The following is a 17405-nucleotide window of genomic DNA, read 5'->3' as shown; positions in this document are numbered from 1 at the left end:
GTGAGTGTTAATCATGTCGATCATAGCCTTAATGGCTCATATGTTGATTCTAGTTAATTAATGAGTGTTATGCGTTATATCCTATAAACACATGCAGTAATCACTGGATATTGATGGACATCGATCTGGTGAAAAGTCACTTGATAATCTATGACTTGATGAGAAAACCACAACAAGACTACCAAGATATGATAGATATTATCCAGAGGTAATTTTGGGATCTCTAGCAACTATATATATACCCAAACATGATGATTAACTATATCTGATGACGTGGCAAATTTTTTATTGGGCAGTGTTTGGAAAACCTTTATTGAGAAGCAACACATGGAAAAATGCAAAGCGCCACTGAATGTAATCCCTTTGAAAGTAAGTCCCCTGAATCGCATCATCTTTATTAATTAAACATATAGCTTTCACCGGATCACCAGATTGGATGACAAATCTTTTTCTCGTGAAGTGGTGTCTGAGGCAGGAACAGGGGAACAACTACTGTGGTTACTATGTTTGCAAGTTTATCAAGGTGCTCTCCCAAAGAACTCCTACAGAGAGACTCAAAGTACGTTAAAAATACACTATATATTTATTTAATTATTATTATTGATTGTGTTACTATGTCTTTATATATATATATGTACATATATTAATTTATTTTCCTTTAATTCAAACCTGTAGACTCGATGGTTAGAGGAAAAGGTCATACGGCAAGACCAAATCAAAGCAATTCAAGAGTCTATAGCCGGATTTTTTAATGAGCAGGTCATCGATTCCAAGGGCAAGTTCTACTTCGACCCAACACTGCCATTGAAGCCAAGCTAGAGGATGAGAGGAAACTTGTTATGTCACAATAACTATAATGCAATCTTTTGTAATATATGCACATGAAATAATATAATGTAAAATACACATATGCATGCATGCATATATATATATATATATATATATATATATATATATATATATATATATATTTCTATGCTTGAATTGTGTGATTTAATACGTTCATTGTGCTTGAACCGAAACATACTATATGCGCATATAAATGTATAATTAGCAGCGTACAATACGACTTCGAAAACCTATTTTGAAAAGAAAACAAAAAAATGAAAAGAAAAGAAAAAAGAAAAAAAAACCTTTAGTCCCGGTTCGTATTACCAACCGGGACTAAAGGTGCCGGCCATCGTGGCATGTCAGGAGGCACCTTTAATCCCGGTTGGTGTTACCCACCGGTACTAAAGGTCCTCCTTTAGTCCCGGTTCCTGACCCGGGACTAAAGGACCCCCCTTTAGTCCCGGATGCTTGCTCCCGGGTGGGGAACCGGGACTAGAGGGGGTTCCCCACCAGGAGTAAAGCTCGGTTCTCTACCAGTGATCATCACAAGTCACAATAAACCATCATCACAATTTACAATAAACAATAGAACCTCTGCGACAAAGTCACAATTATATTTCACAAGTCACAACTAAGTCACAATAAGCCACAAATGGAAATATAATCACTACGGAAGCCCATGGAACCTCTGCAACAAATCCGGGTCTTGAGACTGATTATTTGATGTCGCCGATTGATTCTACACAAAAGAGAAGCATTTGAAACAGTGTTAGCTTTCTTTTTAAGTTGCAGGAAAATGATAATAGATTAACACAGGAGGTGAGCACGGGTTAAAAATTTTAATTTAATGATGCGAGCAACAGCAGCAAACTCCAGGGCTGCAGCACAGTTTGCATTACTGTAGCAAACTCCAGGGCTGCAGCACAGTTGCATTACTCCAGGGCTGCAGCGAGTAACAAATATGACCATAGGCATTACTGTAGCTCCTTTTTCGGTGTTTAATAACACTAAATGCAGCTGCATGTGTGATGTGTTCATTCGCGTTTCCTCTAGGCTTCCTTACTGGAGGTTTCATGACGTTAGTTGTCCTGGACATAATATTAGGCAGCATTAATAAGCATGCATGCGAATATTATGACCTTTTTTTTTTTTGCAAACGTGCATAAGCACGTATTTTATAACATAATTATCTAAGAATTAAACGTGTGAGTGTCTGACAAGGCACTGTTACTGGGACCTAGTTGTGGTGCCATTCGCTGGGCAACCGAGAAGTGCTCATGGCTTTTGTTTACGGTACTATTCCAGGTTTTTGTATAGTATATAATATGGCCCTTGACCCCCTTGCCTTGTTATTGAAGATGCTTGCCTTGTTTATTGAACTTGTTATGCAGCAAGCCAGCACTAACACTTGCTATTCAGCTAAGTTAGTACTGCCTCCGCAACTAGTTCTGTTAATGTATATATCTCTCTCTTCAGCATCCAGTGGTTGCGTAGGTGTTTATGTCTGGCAGCTATTAGTACATCACAAGGCAGAATAAAATGGTGGCAGATGCGGGTCATTACATTTGGAGGGGTGATGATTGAGATGAATGTGTTGGCTGCTTGCTTGGCCTGGTGGATTCCCATTCCCAAATAGCCAACTAGCCATGGCAGGAACAAAAACAGAGCAGCGCGGCAAGTCGTCGGCCGCAATCAGCGCCGAAGATAGGAATAGTCGAATTAGAGGATGGTGGCTGGCTGGGTGTTGCAGCCTGGATCTTTTGTTTATGATCTCTCGCATCGCATGTTAGGTTTCTGGCGCCCAACTGGCCAGATTCCAAGCATCGTTTTCGGACTTGTCTGCTGGTGACTGGTGTGCACTCGGCAAACCGTAAGACACTCGGCAATTCTACTGTTTCTAGCAGTGGATGCGACAACTTGGAACAAATAGGCGACGTGTATGTAGAAAATAACCTTTAGAAACCGTGAAACGCGGGGTATTTTACTAAAAAGAAAAAGAACCGAAGCAATGAAACTCTACTAGTTTAATAGGTAAAATACTACCGGCGGTTATACAAAAGAGTTTGGCGAAGCACTGATATTTAGTACGTTTCATCAAATTTATAAAAAGTATAAATATATATAGCACAAAAAAGATATAATATAAAAATATTTCAAGATGATTCTAATAACATTTATTTCTTATCACAAAATGTTGATATTTTTTATATACTTGGTTAAATTTAAAACAGTTTGACTCGATAATATATTAAATAGCATTTTTTCGGACGGGTGAATATGAGGTGTACAAAATTGTGTAGTAGCTTTAGCCGTAGTCCATGTTACTACTACCTATTCCAATAGTGGATCTAGGTTTTATCACTCCCGGTCACACACTCTATATTAAACCATGAATTTGTCATGATTAGTCCATGTTTGCCCAGTGTCGATAGAATATCGTCGGCAGTCCTCCGAGGGGTATCCCACGAAAGTAGATTGATCGGTAGAGATGCGTGTAATCGGGCCATCAACACGATGTAATACCCTAGTCCTGTGGTTTGTTAGATTGTATTGGCTATCGTATGATATTGCGTGTGTTTTGAGGGGGTCCCTGCCCACCTTATATAGTCTGGGGGCAGGGTTACAAGTCGGTAAGATCTAGGAGATAACCGAAAAGTAATAACAAATTACAAGAATCATGGGATCATACGTATCATATAACAGATCTTGTAGTATCTTCAGGATATTTTCTCGGTGTCTTGCGGGGCGTGCCGAGCAGCGCCGTGCTCCGCAAGGCTTCGTCTTGTGGGCTGAGCCACCCCTGGGGGCGCAGCCCATGTGGTCTGCCGTGGCTATCCGGGGTCGTACCCCCCACAGCTAGTCCCTGAGCGCATTGTATCCGTTGTGCAACGCCGTCTTGAGCTTGTCCGAGCAGGTGTGAACAAAGCCGAGCAGTCAGACTCATGGTCCGACCACCGTAATGAGTTGTCGAGCAGTTGTGAATCGTCGTCGAGCAGTTGTGAACCGTCGCCGAGCAGTGTATCCCAAGTAAGGCTTGCCATAAGGATGTAAGGGGCTCAAGATAAAATTTGAAAATTCATTCACTTAGGAGAAGTGTAGCCACTTAGACTCCGTCAATAAGGAGGATAAATCAAGAAATAAGCACTACATTCATCGCCAGGTGAAGTGTAGCCACTTAGTCCTCGAGCCTGCTGGAAGATAAAGAATGAATCTTGTAGTAGGGTCAAAGAAAAGAAGTCTGAAAGCCTGCCGACGTCATCTGACATGTGCGTATCAAGACCCCAAATATGCTACCCAAGATCAACACCCTGATCCGAACAACATGGAGCAGCTTGATAGCACACCGATGAGACATAGCAAGATCTGACCACCAAGGGAGTCCTCAGCTTAGCTGGCGATGCTTGCACAAAGAATCCGAACACTAAGGAGTCCCCAGCATAGCTAGCGATGCTTGCACGAAGAATCCAAACACCGAGGAGTCCCCGGCGTAGCTGGCGATGTCCGAGCACCGAGGAGTACCCGGCATAGCTAGCGATGTCCGAGCACCGAGGAGTCCCCTACGTAGCTGGCGATGTCTGGCCACCGATCCATCGAGGAGTCCCCGACATAGCTGGCGATGTCCGAGCACCGAGGAGTCCCCGGCGTAGCTGGCGATGAAGCACAAGCGACGAACAGTTCGGTCAATTGATCGATGGCGAAGTGAGCATTGAGTAGAAGCGATCGGCGCAGTCTGATCAACTGGTCGACGATAAAGTCCATGAACCTAGCGGTTCGATCAGTTGATCAGTGAAGAAGTCTGAGCACCATGTGGTCTGATCACCTAGACGATGATCTTGCAATACAAATATATAAAATGGGTAGTACATGATGTAAAAATATATAAACTCCAGAGAAGAATCAGCAATGGTGATGAAATAGCATATACAGCTCGGTGATCAGTTGGTGTGAACACTTAGTGTTATTCTGAAGAGGTATTTATATTTAATACAAACCGCCCACCCAGTTAGTGTGTAGCTGAGTCTCTAGCCCTAGCTAGCCCGTTAACCATAAAGCGGAGCACGGAGCCCATGTGCATGTAGGAAGAACAAAGCGTCGTTAAGGAACCGCTGCCGACCACCCATAACGCTGAGGGCAGACGCTCGTGCACATGTAGGGAGGAGCCGAAGACAGGGCTGTCTCTGGGGACATCCAAGCATCAACATGATTGTTCGGGGATTTGCCTTAGACTTAGCTGTATGTCATCTTTAAGATGGTATATATGAAAGAAAATCGTTTGGAGAACAAACATGGAGAAAACAGCTCGGAGAAACATCATGGCGATATATGAGGATTGGAGAATATTTAGAAGAATATTAAAGCGTGACTTACCTTTAGAAAGTACATCTGGTCGGCGGCGTATGGCATTATCTGGTCGGCGTTGACAAAATTGCCCGGCCCTCGAGCTTTCTGAACCGTCGTCATGGCGGCGGTCGCGGTTGGCACGACGCCGTTCTTCGCAGCGATCATCATTATGACGCAACAGGTGGTCGGAGTAAGTAGTCCGGGCGACGTCGTCCTTATACGGATGGACGGAGTCATAGTCGAATGGGCATAGTCGCTTGATATGCAGTCGAACGAGATGTTTTGGTCTCGTGTATGCGCGGAGTCGGCCCTTGCATGCTCCGGGGAACGATGCGTACGAGGTGTATGCGCACATGCAAGTGCATTAGCAATCTGTAGTTGGCTTCCATGTTCGTATGCCTTCCTTATTTGCTTCTTGTTGATCGCAGGAAACATCGCCCAGCATTGCATGCATGTAAAAGATTTCCAAATGTGCCGGCACGGCACTACACGGCCCTAGCCCGTCTGGGCATGGCACGGCAGGCACGGTTGATGAGGCGTGCCATGCCGTGCCGTGCCACCGTGCCGGAGTTCAGGCCCAGGCATGACACTAAACTTGCTGGACCGTGCCTGGCGTGCCGTGCCGGCACGGCAACCCAGTGTGCCCCGTGCCGGCCCTGACACTGAAATTACAAAAACATTCATTCAAATCATAAGTTCACAGAGATAACTTCTAACTCATCAAAAACATCAGACAATGCCAGTAAAAAACAGCAAAGAGCAAAGAACAGCAAAGAACATAGGCAAGTTTTGAAACTAAAACTAATTAAAGTAGGAGCTGTGCAATGGCTGCCTCATTAAAAACCTGTTTAGGTAAAACTCACCCTTGTGAGAAACCCTAAATAGGAAAAAGAGTACAGCCAGCTCCTAAGATTGTTCATAAGTTCATTACATCCAGCCTCCAGCATGTCGTCTTAATAGCTATTACAGAACCATTACATAAATAGGGAACTTAATCAACATCAAGATAAAGTGCTTCAAAGGCCTCTTCCAGCTCCTTATCCTCCACCATGTGCTGCAGTCTTGATTCAGCATTCTCCCAGTCCTTGATGCAGGTTAGTTCCTCCACAGTCTCAGGGTTTAGCCTCCGGCGACGCTCCTCGATGATCCTGCCAGTTGTGCTAAAGGTAGATTCTGAAGAAATGGTTGACACAGGCACAGTAAAAATATCTTTTGCAAGAATAGAAAGCACAGGATAAGTAAGCTTGTGCTCATGCCACCATTGCATAAGGTCAAAATCATCATCTAACTGGCTGACTGTGTCAGAGTCTAGGTAGGATGCAAGCTCACTAGAGTTAGAAGCAGAAGTCGCCTGTAGCAAAGAAGTGGCAGAAACACCCCTGGACTGATCAAGATTAGGAGGGAGGGAAGAACAGCCAGCTCCAATGTCAAGTTCATCATCATCATAAATGTCAGCCCAAGCTGTTCTTTTTTTACCAGAAATGGATGCAGGAACAGCCCTTTTGAGCCTAACAGAGCCATACATTGCATCATACCTGTTGTACATTCTAAAAAGAAGAGCTCTGGTGTCCAGCAACTTGTTAGTGTAATCAACATTAAAAAGAGAATTCAACTTTTCTAAGCACTTTGGTAAAGCTCTTAATCTTAGCTCTTGGATCCAATATGAATGCAATGGAATGAAGATCAGGTATGTTCTTCCAGTACTTATTATATTTGTCAATCATAGACTGCACAACAGATCTCAGATATTCATCATGTTGATATTTATGCAGGTGAACAGCAATCTTAACAATATGATGAATCATAAGTGGAGAAGTAGGATAGTACACACCAGATAAAGCAACAGTAGAGTCATAAAACAGTTCAAGAAATTGCAACATCTTAGTTGCCATATCCCAGTGATCATCAATGAACAGGAAAGGACTACCTGTAGGTCTAGGGTAATTAGCCTCAATGAAAGTACTGAAAGTACTTCTGTGAGGTAACAATGTTTTCAGCATAAGGTAGGTGGAGTTCCACCTAACATCCATGTCCAGTGAGAACTTCCTAGGTCTAACACTGCTAGCAATGCAATAACTCTTGTATGCAGCAATTCTTCGATTAGAGGAGTTCAAAAAAGAGATTGCAGTTCTAAAGTTGTCAATGAGAGGATTAACAGCAGCCAATGCTTCCTTAACAATCAGGTTAATAATATGACAAGCACATCGTTGATGTAAAAACAGATCAGCACCTAAATACTCTTTAAGTATAGGTTTCAGTTTATCCATTGCATTTTTATTGGCAGATGCATTATCCAAAGTCACAAAAAAACCTTGTTAAGTATACCATACTCAGCAAGGACAGTTTTAACACGCTCAGCAATGTTTTCAGCATTATGGGAGACATCAATCAACCTTAAACCAAGCACCCTTTTCTCTAATTGCCATTCAGCATTAATGAAATGAGCCACAACAGACAGATAATCTTCTTTAGCCTTTCCAGACCAAATATCAGAGGTAACAGCAACAGATGAAACAACATTGTCTTACAAACAAGTCATTAATTTTTTACGTTTACCATTGAAGTGCTTAAACAGATCTCTACTAGTAGTTTGCTTAGAGACAGGTGCAAAGGCAAGGTTATGAGCAGTTTTAATGTAATCTTTAAAGGTATCAGTTTCACCAATCAGTAAAGGTAAATCTAGCCTAGCAAGCATACGAACAAGCTCAACACGAGCTACATCAACATTGTACTCCCAGCGACGAACAGAACCATCAGGATTAAAACCAATTTGAGTTTGAGACATGCGACATTTCTCATGACGCTTAACACAAACCTTAAGATGTCGAGTAAGATGTCCAGTGCCATTAGCAGAATAAGCAGAGTATTGTTTCTTGCAATGTTTGCAAGTGGCAGCATACCTGACGGGTCTCGCCTTACCTAGCACCTTCTTGAAGTGCTTCTCAAAATCATCCCCGACAGCAGAGGTAGAAGGCCGATTGGAGCATGCCACCTCACTGTCGCCACCGTCGGCATCGGGATCGGCCCCTTCCCCGTGGACCGGGACCGCATCTTGGTCACAGGGAAGGGGATCAGCAGCAGACCGCCCAAATAGCTCGGCGCAGTCCTCGCGGACATCGTCCTCCTCATCATCCCCGGCTAACCCGCACATCCGCAGCTCGTTGTTCTAGGAGTGATCAAACTCCCCTTCATCGGCGTCGCCTACGCCTCCGGCCATCTTTGCCGTCTCCGGTTCCTCGACGGCTGCATCAATCAACAGATGGAGATTAGGGTTAGGGTAGGGGATTAGGGTTAGGGTAGGGGATTACACTTACCTCTAGAGCCGGAGCGCCGGAAACGACGATGAGATGGACTGGATGCACACCCCCGGTACCTCAACGGAGACCGGAGCCCCGGAGGTGGCGGCGGCCGGCGATGAGAACGACGGACAGAAGACAGAGATGCGTCGAGGATGCTACGAGCGAGTCTCAATCGACTTTCAGGGATGAAGAACAAGGGAACAGATAGAGATTGAAGGTGGGGACCACCAGATCTGAGAGAGAAGATGGAGATTGAGGGCAGAGAGGGAAAGCAGGGAGATTGAGGACGGAACCCACCGGATCTGACCCCTTACCCGCCGGAGAACGCCATGGACACGGCAGAGGAGGGGAACGAGAGCACGGCCGGGGCAGCGGAGCAGGCGAGACGAGAGCGGCGCGAGGGAGACGAGAGCAGGCGAGACGAGAGCGGCATGGACAAGGTGGAGCAGGCGAGACGAGAGCGGTGCGAGGAAGACAAGAGCAGGCGAAATGAGCTAGGGTTTGGATGGTGGGGGGGCGGCCGCGGCGGGTGGCTTATATACCGCAGCCCCGCCGACGCCCAGTGCCGTGCCTGAGCCGTGTCGCCCATTGGAACGGGCCGTGCCTGGGCCGGCACTATAGGCCGACTCCTCGGCCCAGGCACGGGCACGGCTGGGCCGGGCTAGGGCCGGGCTTTTTCGCACCGGGCTCGTGCCAGACCGTTTCAACCGGCCCGTTTGGAAATCTGTATATGCATGTCGTGATCCAGAAACCTTGCCTTGCATGTCCTGCATGCCTTCGTGGCCTTCTTGCTAGCTCGTGATCGTAGCACGTACACGATCGGACACGGTGCCGATGCATCAGTACGTAAATGATCGTAGTGACGGGATTGGCGACTCACGGAACAAATCGATTTGACACCACCGCAGAGCTTGGAGCTCGCCGATCCTAGATTTTTCGGGTCCAGCGCAAGCAGAGTAGTCGGATGCGACGTGCCCACCGCCACCGCGTAGCACCTGCATGTACCTCGTGTACGAGTCATGCTCTTGATCGTCTTCGAGAGTTGCTCAGTACGACAACCGGACGAGCACGTCGGCCCGCAACGGAGATCAACGAGTCGCCGGGTCGTCGTCGTACCAAGTTGATCCTGAGATCCATCTAGTTCACTATGGATCAACACGTACATCCCTATCTGACGCGTCAACTGTCGATAGAATATCGTCGGCAGTCCTTCGAGGGGTATCCCACGAATGTAAATTGATCGGCAGAGATACGTGTAATCGAGAACAAGAAGGCAACAGAGACATAAGAGTTAGACAGGTTCGGGCCGTCAGCGCGACGTAATACCCTACTCTTGTGGTCTGTTAGATTGTATTGGCTATCGTATGATATTGCGTGTGTTTTGAGGGGGTCCCTGCCCGCCTTATATAGTCTAGGGGACAGGGTTACAAGTCGGTTAGATCTAGGAGATAACCGAAAAGTAATATCAGATTACAGAAATCATGGGATCATACGTATCCTAACAGATCTCGTACTATCTTCAGGATATTTTCCCGGTGTCTTACGGGGCACGCCGAGCAGCGCCGTGCCCCGCAAGGCTTTGTCTTGTGGACTGAGCCACCCCTAGGGGCGCAGCCTACGTGGTCTGCTGTAGGTATCCGGGGTGGTACCCCACACCCGTGTAGATGCTTTAAATGCAGTGCATCCGCAATTAAGCAATTTTTTTTGACTAATAGCTCGATGCACCACCCCTGAGTCCATCTTGAAACTTGTTGATTTAACTAGGAAGTGAAAACTAATCCACCACATCAACGTGAAAAAAAAGAGAAATACTCGAGCAAATAGTACGTATTCAAGTAGTCGAAAACATATAAGCGCTGAGGTTACCATATAAGCCACATTCTGTCGAATCTCACAATCGGAACGAGCATATTGAAATGACATCATCTAACTCGAGGCTTGCATTATGAGCCAGACAGGTCTCTAGACACCGTACAAGATGCTGTTTGGTTCGACCAGTTTTAACCGTTACTGTACGTATCTGTTAACGACGTGAACCGATAGCATTGTTTCGTGTTTAATTAGTAAGGTAAGCCTGTGTCCATTAACAGCAGCATGATCAGATACGGTCCTGTAGAATTTCGATTATGCTAGCTCTAGAATTAGCATTATCCGTTCCTTCCCACCCGCTCGCGGGTTCATAACGATTCTTTCACGGGCTCCGGTGTCTCTGCCGCCGCCGCTCCTCGGTCCGTGTCGGTGATGTCGCTGCTTCCTGCTTTCTCTTTGGCTACCTGATTACAACAGTATACCAAATAAATTCAATTATCCTTTAAACTACAACAGCTCGTAGCACTATCTGATTACATTGGCGTACGTTCGCGACCGTTTCGACGGCATGACCCTAACATCAGTAAATTGACAGTTAGCTGCTAAAAATTTAGAAGAGATTCTGTTTAGATCCCAACTAACGTTATTATGTCTACAAAGTAAGGATGGAATGGATCAAAACCGGAGGGCACGGGACATTGTTGGTGCGCTCACCACACAGGTCCTTTGCCAGTACCTCCAGGTCTGGAAGTGGTCAAACGACGGGAAGTACTCCGCCTCGTCGACCTACAGAGCGTTCTTCGCAGGATCCACATCATTGATCAGGGCCAGAGAGCTATGGAAAACCAAGGCGCCGCCGCGAGTAAAGTTCTTCTGCTGGCTTGCTCTTCATAATCGCTTGTGGACTGCCGAGAGGCGGAAGAGGCATGGGCTGCAAGATGTCGACGGCTGCGCCCTCTGTGCTCAGGCACAAGAGACGGTGGGACACCTGTTCTTGGGGATGCGTCTTCGCAAGAGAGCTATGGTTCTCGCTGCTGTCGCCAATCGGCTTTGGCTATGCTCGTGCCGGAACATGACGAAGAGATCGGGGAATGGTGGCTGCGCCAGCGCCAACGTCTAGACTCGTCTGCTCGCCCGATTTTCGATTCCATGTTCCTGCTCGTCGCTTGGAACTTATGGAAGAAAAGGAACAGCATGACCATCGGGAGAGCAGCAACCACGGATGTCACTGCACTATGGCAAGCAGTCGCGCGGGAGCCTTACTCGGAATATGAAAAGAATTTTCGAACATTTTGTTCCGGAAACACGATCACAAACTTGTAGCCGAATGGTTTTTAAATTCTAAACAAAGCAAATGAAGTCTGAAAATGACGAGATTTCTCAAAATCTCATGATATCATACGTGGAGACTATGGAAAAAATTTAGAAGGTTTCGCACAATTTGTCACGTACGACCTTTACAAACTGAAACATCTCCGAAGAAGAATCGTAGCGTTGAGAAGGATCCGGTAAGATTTGGAGTCAAAGTGACGGTTGAATTGGGGTTTGACTTCAAAATTTTTGTATAGGCAATAGACAACATAGATTGGTTCACGTCAAATTTTGGTAATTTTTCGGATCCGTTTGATAATTTTAATTTATTAACTGCAATTATAGAATTTTAATTGATATATATTGAATTTGAGCTATAAATGCATGAAATAATAGATTAATATTCGTAGAAAAATCAAATATGCATTGTTGAGTGAATTTCACAAAGTATTTTTAAATTACATCGTAACAAATTTAGTAAAACACGTTATGAAGGAGGATGGGTGGGCATGAAATATCAATTTATTTTGCCGAGTGTTAACTGTACGACACTCGGCAAACAATATAGTTGTCGAGTGTCATATAGTGGACACTCGGTAAAATACCCAAGCCGGCCCCACTTACCAGTACCGTACCGGTTGGGAAATTGAAAAAAAACAATGTCAAGTGTTTTGAATCTGGCACTCGGCATACCTTTACTTTGCCGAGTGCCTAATCGCAGGCACTCGGCAAAGCCCTTTGGTCTTTACCCGATCCGGCCACACACTTACTCACACATACTCACACACTCACCCGCACACACACGCACACCGGACCGCCCTCCGCGCCGCCGGAGCGCCACCCACCGCCCCGCGCCGCCGGACCGCCATCGGCCACCGGGCCGCCACCCTCCGCAGCCGGGCCGCCGCCCTCCGCCGCCGGACAGCCGCCCCCCGCTGCCAGGCCCCCGCCTTCCCGTGCCGCCGCCAGCGGCCCCCGCCTTCCTGGCGCCCCGACGCGACTCCCGGCCTGGCCCCCGGCGCGACGCCCCTCCCGCCGCCGCATGGCGGCCGCCCCTGCCTCCCAGCAACTGGTGAGCCCTTCCTCTCTCCTCCTTGTCCTCCCTAGATCTCCCCAGATAGAGTCTGGTAGTGGCAAATCCACCGTGCCAGCCGCTTTTTTCTCCGCCATTGCTGTGTGTTTTTCGTGAACGCTGCCATTGCTGTGTGTTTCTTTTATGAACTAGGAGAACATGATTATGCTAAAATTATGCATATTGCACCGCAGCACGGTTTGACATAGCCAAGATGAGAAAAAGGTTGGCCAATTCTGTTAGCTTGTTAGGAAGAAAGGACGGCCGCCTGCCGTTGCTCTCAGTTGTCTGTCTGTCCGTCCATCTGTTGAGCGACTGACTGACTTGGAACCAACCAAGGCATGCAATGGAAAAGGAGACGACTAGTGGTTTGTGTTTGGCCCAAGCGAGTCTGAATCCTCTAAAGTTGGCCTTGGTCCCATATATTCTGCTTTGATTTGGTCTGGTCTGCTGGGTGATGCCGACGCCGATGGTGACGTCGTACGTGCACAGGTATTAGCTGCTTGCATGTTCAGACTAAGACTAATTATTAGCCAGCCGATAAGCAGATGGCACCATGCATGTGTGTGAGATTTGTTAGCAGTAATCAACATGCATTGCAAGCACATGTGAGATTTGGTTAGCAGAGGATCATATTCTGATTATTATCGCTAAATCTCACTGGGGATGCGGTTGGGATTTGTGGATGATATTTAATTTAATTTAGACGACTGATCATGACCAGTTTGGGTTTTGGTCGCCTGCTTTATAAATGGGTACTACTATATTCCAGGGATCTGCCAAACATAACCATGACAGCTGAGCTGACTGATGGCTCACGCATATAATCGTTTGGACCCGGATCTGGGGGTGATTGGTTGGTTAGTTACAGCCTCCTGAGACCGTGGGATTTTTTTTCCACTTCCAGGAGGTCGGGGTGGGCCACGTGTTCTAGTTGTGAGCTTGTGATCCCTTGTCGCGTCTCATTTGCTTGGAGCCATTTAGTGGCCAATTGTCTCAGTAATCATAAATAAAATTGGAGCCAGACCAGGGTAGTTCTAGTTCGAGCCAAACTGTTGCTATGCTTGTGATTCTTTATTTTTTGCTATATAATAAATTGGATCAATACAGCTGTCCTTGTGCCTGCTTGTCTCCAAATTCCAGAATAACAAAGCAACGCAAACGTATCAGTTCTTATAAGCCGTGGCCCGTGGCCCTTTACAGGCCTCAATGTATATCTTTTTATAGAGGGAATTAGGTGTCCCAACTCCTAATTATAACATCGCCTAGACTTGCCTAGTTTCAGCACATAAAAACAATCTCTTTGACTTTCAACGATATGTTTCTTTTTCCACATTTGAGATATGAAAATTTGGACTTCCGTTGTACAAAGCTGCAAATATTTACATATTGTAACTGATCTGCAGAGTAGCTTTAGGTAACAGCATTTCTTTGCACAATAGCAATGCAAATCCATGACTAAGGAAAATGAAACACAAGCAAAGGATGAAGTCTAAAATCATGTAAAACAACTGTACAGAAAAAAAGGTTTCCAACAATAGATTAGCCAATTGGTCTTGGTTATCCAAGCTTGGCTTCTTATGTTGATGCTCAATTTGATTACACTCCTTATCATATGAGTCCCACACAAAGTTGATAATAAAACTGTAGGTTTTTCTAAACACTTCTTGCTTGAATCTTACAACCACATATCAACTTGCAGGTTTTTGCCGCCACTCCCTGCCCCGCCCTGCCGCCTGGTTCCGCCTTGCCCCCCCCCCCCCCCCCCACAACTTGCCGCCGTTTTGCAAGGTATAAGATGTGTTTGTGGTTGTCGGTCATCGTGTCGTTTGTTGCCGAGTGTATGTGTTTGTCGGCCATCGTGCCGTTTTATTTGTTGCAGGTTTTGGAAACCTACCCGTGCAGGGGAGGTGCTGCCAAAATTTAGATTTGGCACAATTATGTTCCTTTTATTATAGGAGAGGCTATTGCAACGTCATCGACTCATCACTTTGCAGGATAGCAAGGTGAGGCATAAAAGACCCTTCTTTCTGTATCATGTTCGTATATCACGTAACCTAGCTAGGTGTCTCCTGTTCGAAAGAGATACGATTGGAATTATGTAGATCTTTGCATATCTATAACCATATCTGTTTCGAATTGTCCACGTTTTTTGGACAGCCCGAGGATGTGTAGATGTGGTTAGTTTCCATGCTCTACTCTGATCCGTGATAGAGTTTCGGCAGCATCTCCCTATTGTTCTCCGGATACACAATCTCCCTTCTAGGACGTGTATTTGGAGAACAACGAGGAGGTGCCGCCGAAATTCTGTCTTGGATAGGAGTAGAGCATGGAAACTAACCCCATCTATACATCCTCGGGTGGGATTAGGACCTATCTTCACCTATTAGATAGTATAGGAACATGTAGATGCAACATGATTTTTTATATTACTCGCTGATATGCTAGAGGATGGATGACCGTGAGTGGATATACACGGGCCGCTCCAGTCATACTTCGTTGACCGAAGAATGGATTGACAAGACTGATGCTTTCTTGGAACGGGCATTTGCAAGGGTTAAAGGAGCTAGTGTACTTAGTGTCCCTGCAGCAAATGTGCAAACACGCGTCGACAAACCAAGTTGGTCATGGGTAAACATCTTTGGAAGAATGGATTTACGACAGACTATACCAGGTGGATCTACCATGGTGAAGCCGATCGTGGGAGAGACAAGGTCGTGAGACAACGCATCGAGGAATATGATGGGGATGCCGGGGTAGGAGACATGTTAAATGACTATCATGAAGCACACTTCAATGAAGGACGTAGGGAGGAGGAGCCAGAGGCTACCACAAAGGCGTATTACGACATGTTGTCTGTGGCACAGCAACCCCTTCATAGGCATTCCAAGGTATCTCAACTGGACGCCATTGCACGCCTAATGGCCGTGAAGTCCCAGTTTAGCTTGAGTCGAGACGTCTTCGATGTTATGCTCACAGTTGTTGGTAGCCTGCTCCCGGATGGTCACATCTTGCCAAAGAGCATGTATGAGGCACAGAAACTCCTTCGTGCACTTAAGATGTCATACGAGCAGATACATGCTTGTCCGAAGGGATGCATCTTATTTAGGAAAGAGTATGCGGAAGAAAAGTACCTTGTGAAGTGCGAATTGTCTAGGTTCCTAGAGGTAGACTCTGGTGATGGTTAGAAGAGGCAGCTCGCAATCCCTGTGAAGATCCTATGGTACCTTCCTTTCATACCGAGGATCCAACGGCTTTACATGACTGAGGAATCCGCGAAACAGATGACATGGCACAAAAACGGACGTCGATACAATCCTAAGAAGATGGTACACCTATCCGATGGTGAAGCCTGGACAAGGTTTGATGTGATTCATCTTGAGAAAGCTCTAGAGGCTCGTAATGTACGTGAGGCGCTGGCAACAGATGGGTTCAATCCTTATGGAATGGCGGCTGCCCCATACACCTATTGGCCCATGTTCGTTATCCCCCTCAATCTCCCCCCTGGCGTCCTCTTTCAACGATAGAACATATTCTTGTCGTTGATAATTCTAGAACACCCGGGGAATAATATGAGTGTGTACATGGAGCCTCTAATTGATGATTTGGTCCGTGCTTGGGAGGAAGGGGTATGGACATACGACCGAGCTACAAAGACAAACTTCAAAATGCATGTTTGGTACCAGTACTCCCTCCATGACTTGCCGGCATATGGGATTTTCTGCTGCTTCCCATGCCCGGTATGCAAGGCTTCTCTAATGTTCATTTGGTTGACGAAGGGTCGCAAGTATTCTTCGTTCGATAAACATCAACAATTCCTCCCTCCTGACCATCCATTCAGACTAGACATCAAGAACTTTACGAAAGATGTCATAGTTAAAGACCCTGCACCGCAGATGATGACAGGAGTCGCGGTTCATGCTCAGTTAGATGCTCTCAAGGTCAATAAACAAGAAGGTGGTTTTGTGGGATATGGCGAGCAACATGCCTAGACTCAGAAGTCGTGCTTGTGGAACCTCCCCTATTTTGATGATCTCCTTCTTCCACATAACATTAATGTAATGCACACTGAAAAGAATATCGCCGAGGCAATTTTTGGTACAATCATGGACATTCCTGATAAGACAAAGGATAATGTTTAGGCTAGAGTGGATCCAGCGAGGTTATGCGATAGACCAAAGCTGAACATGGCGCCTCCCAGAGCCGGCAAGTCATGGAGAAAGCCTAAGGCCAATTTCGTCCTAACGAGGGCCCAAAGGAGGGAGGTACTAGAATGGTTCCAAACGTTAATGTTCCCTGATGGGTATGCATCGAATCTGAAGAGGGGAGTGAACTTAGCTACTATGCGAATCAACGGGCTTAAGAGTCATGATTACCACATATGGCTTGAGCGCCTACTTCGGGTGATGGTTCGAGGCTATGTCCCTGAGCATGTCTGGGAGGTGCTAGCGGAGTTGAGCAATTTCTTCCACCAGCTATGTGCCAAGGAGTTATCTCATACTGTGGTTGCAGAAATGGAAAGAATAGCACCTGTGTTCCTCTGTAAGTTGGAGAAGATTTTTCCACCCGGCTTCTTCAATCCGATGCAGCATATGATTCTGCACCTCCCGTATGAAGCACGAAAGGGGGGGGGCCTGTGTAGGGCCATTGGTGCTACTCAATTGAGAGATGTCAAAAGGTTCTTTGAACTAAATGTAAAAATAAATGCAAAATTGAAGCATCCATTGTAGAGGCATACATTC

The 17405-nt window shown here is 46.1% G+C and overlaps 1 protein-coding gene across 1 annotated transcript; it reads right to left on the bottom strand.

Annotated features, from left to right (window-relative positions):
- Window positions 1-6163: 6163 nt before the first annotated feature.
- Window positions 6164-8323, bottom strand: LOC136543807 (zinc finger BED domain-containing protein RICESLEEPER 2-like). The gene is made up of 4 exons (XM_066536155.1): window positions 7729-8323; window positions 7484-7587; window positions 6798-7343; window positions 6164-6748 (listed from the first exon to the last, which is right to left on the bottom strand). The coding sequence occupies exons 1-4, from the start codon at window positions 8321-8323 to the stop codon at window positions 6164-6166; spliced, it is 1830 nt and encodes a 609-aa protein (XP_066392252.1).
- Between the last annotated feature and the right edge of the window lie 9082 nt (window positions 8324-17405).

The sequence above is a fragment of the Miscanthus floridulus genome, chromosome 3 (assembly GCF_019320115.1).
Source record: "Miscanthus floridulus cultivar M001 chromosome 3, ASM1932011v1, whole genome shotgun sequence".
Classification (NCBI taxonomy): domain Eukaryota; kingdom Viridiplantae; phylum Streptophyta; class Magnoliopsida; order Poales; family Poaceae; genus Miscanthus; species Miscanthus floridulus.
This window is presented reverse-complemented; position numbering and strand designations above follow the sequence as displayed.

Excerpts from the sequence above, each read along its gene's own strand:
- LOC136543807 (XM_066536155.1), bottom strand. The coding sequence starts at position 8,323 with ATGTGCGGGTTAGCCGGGGATGATGAGGAGGACGATGTCCGCGAGGAC. Across the intron at positions 7,344-7,483 it reads AGTATGGTATACTTAACAAG|GAAGCATTGGCTGCTGTTAA; the intron begins GTTTTTTTGTGA and ends CTGATTGTTAAG. Across the intron at positions 6,749-6,797 it reads AGATTAAGAGCTTTACCAAA|TTGCTGGACACCAGAGCTCT; the intron begins GTGCTTAGAAAA and ends TACACTAACAAG.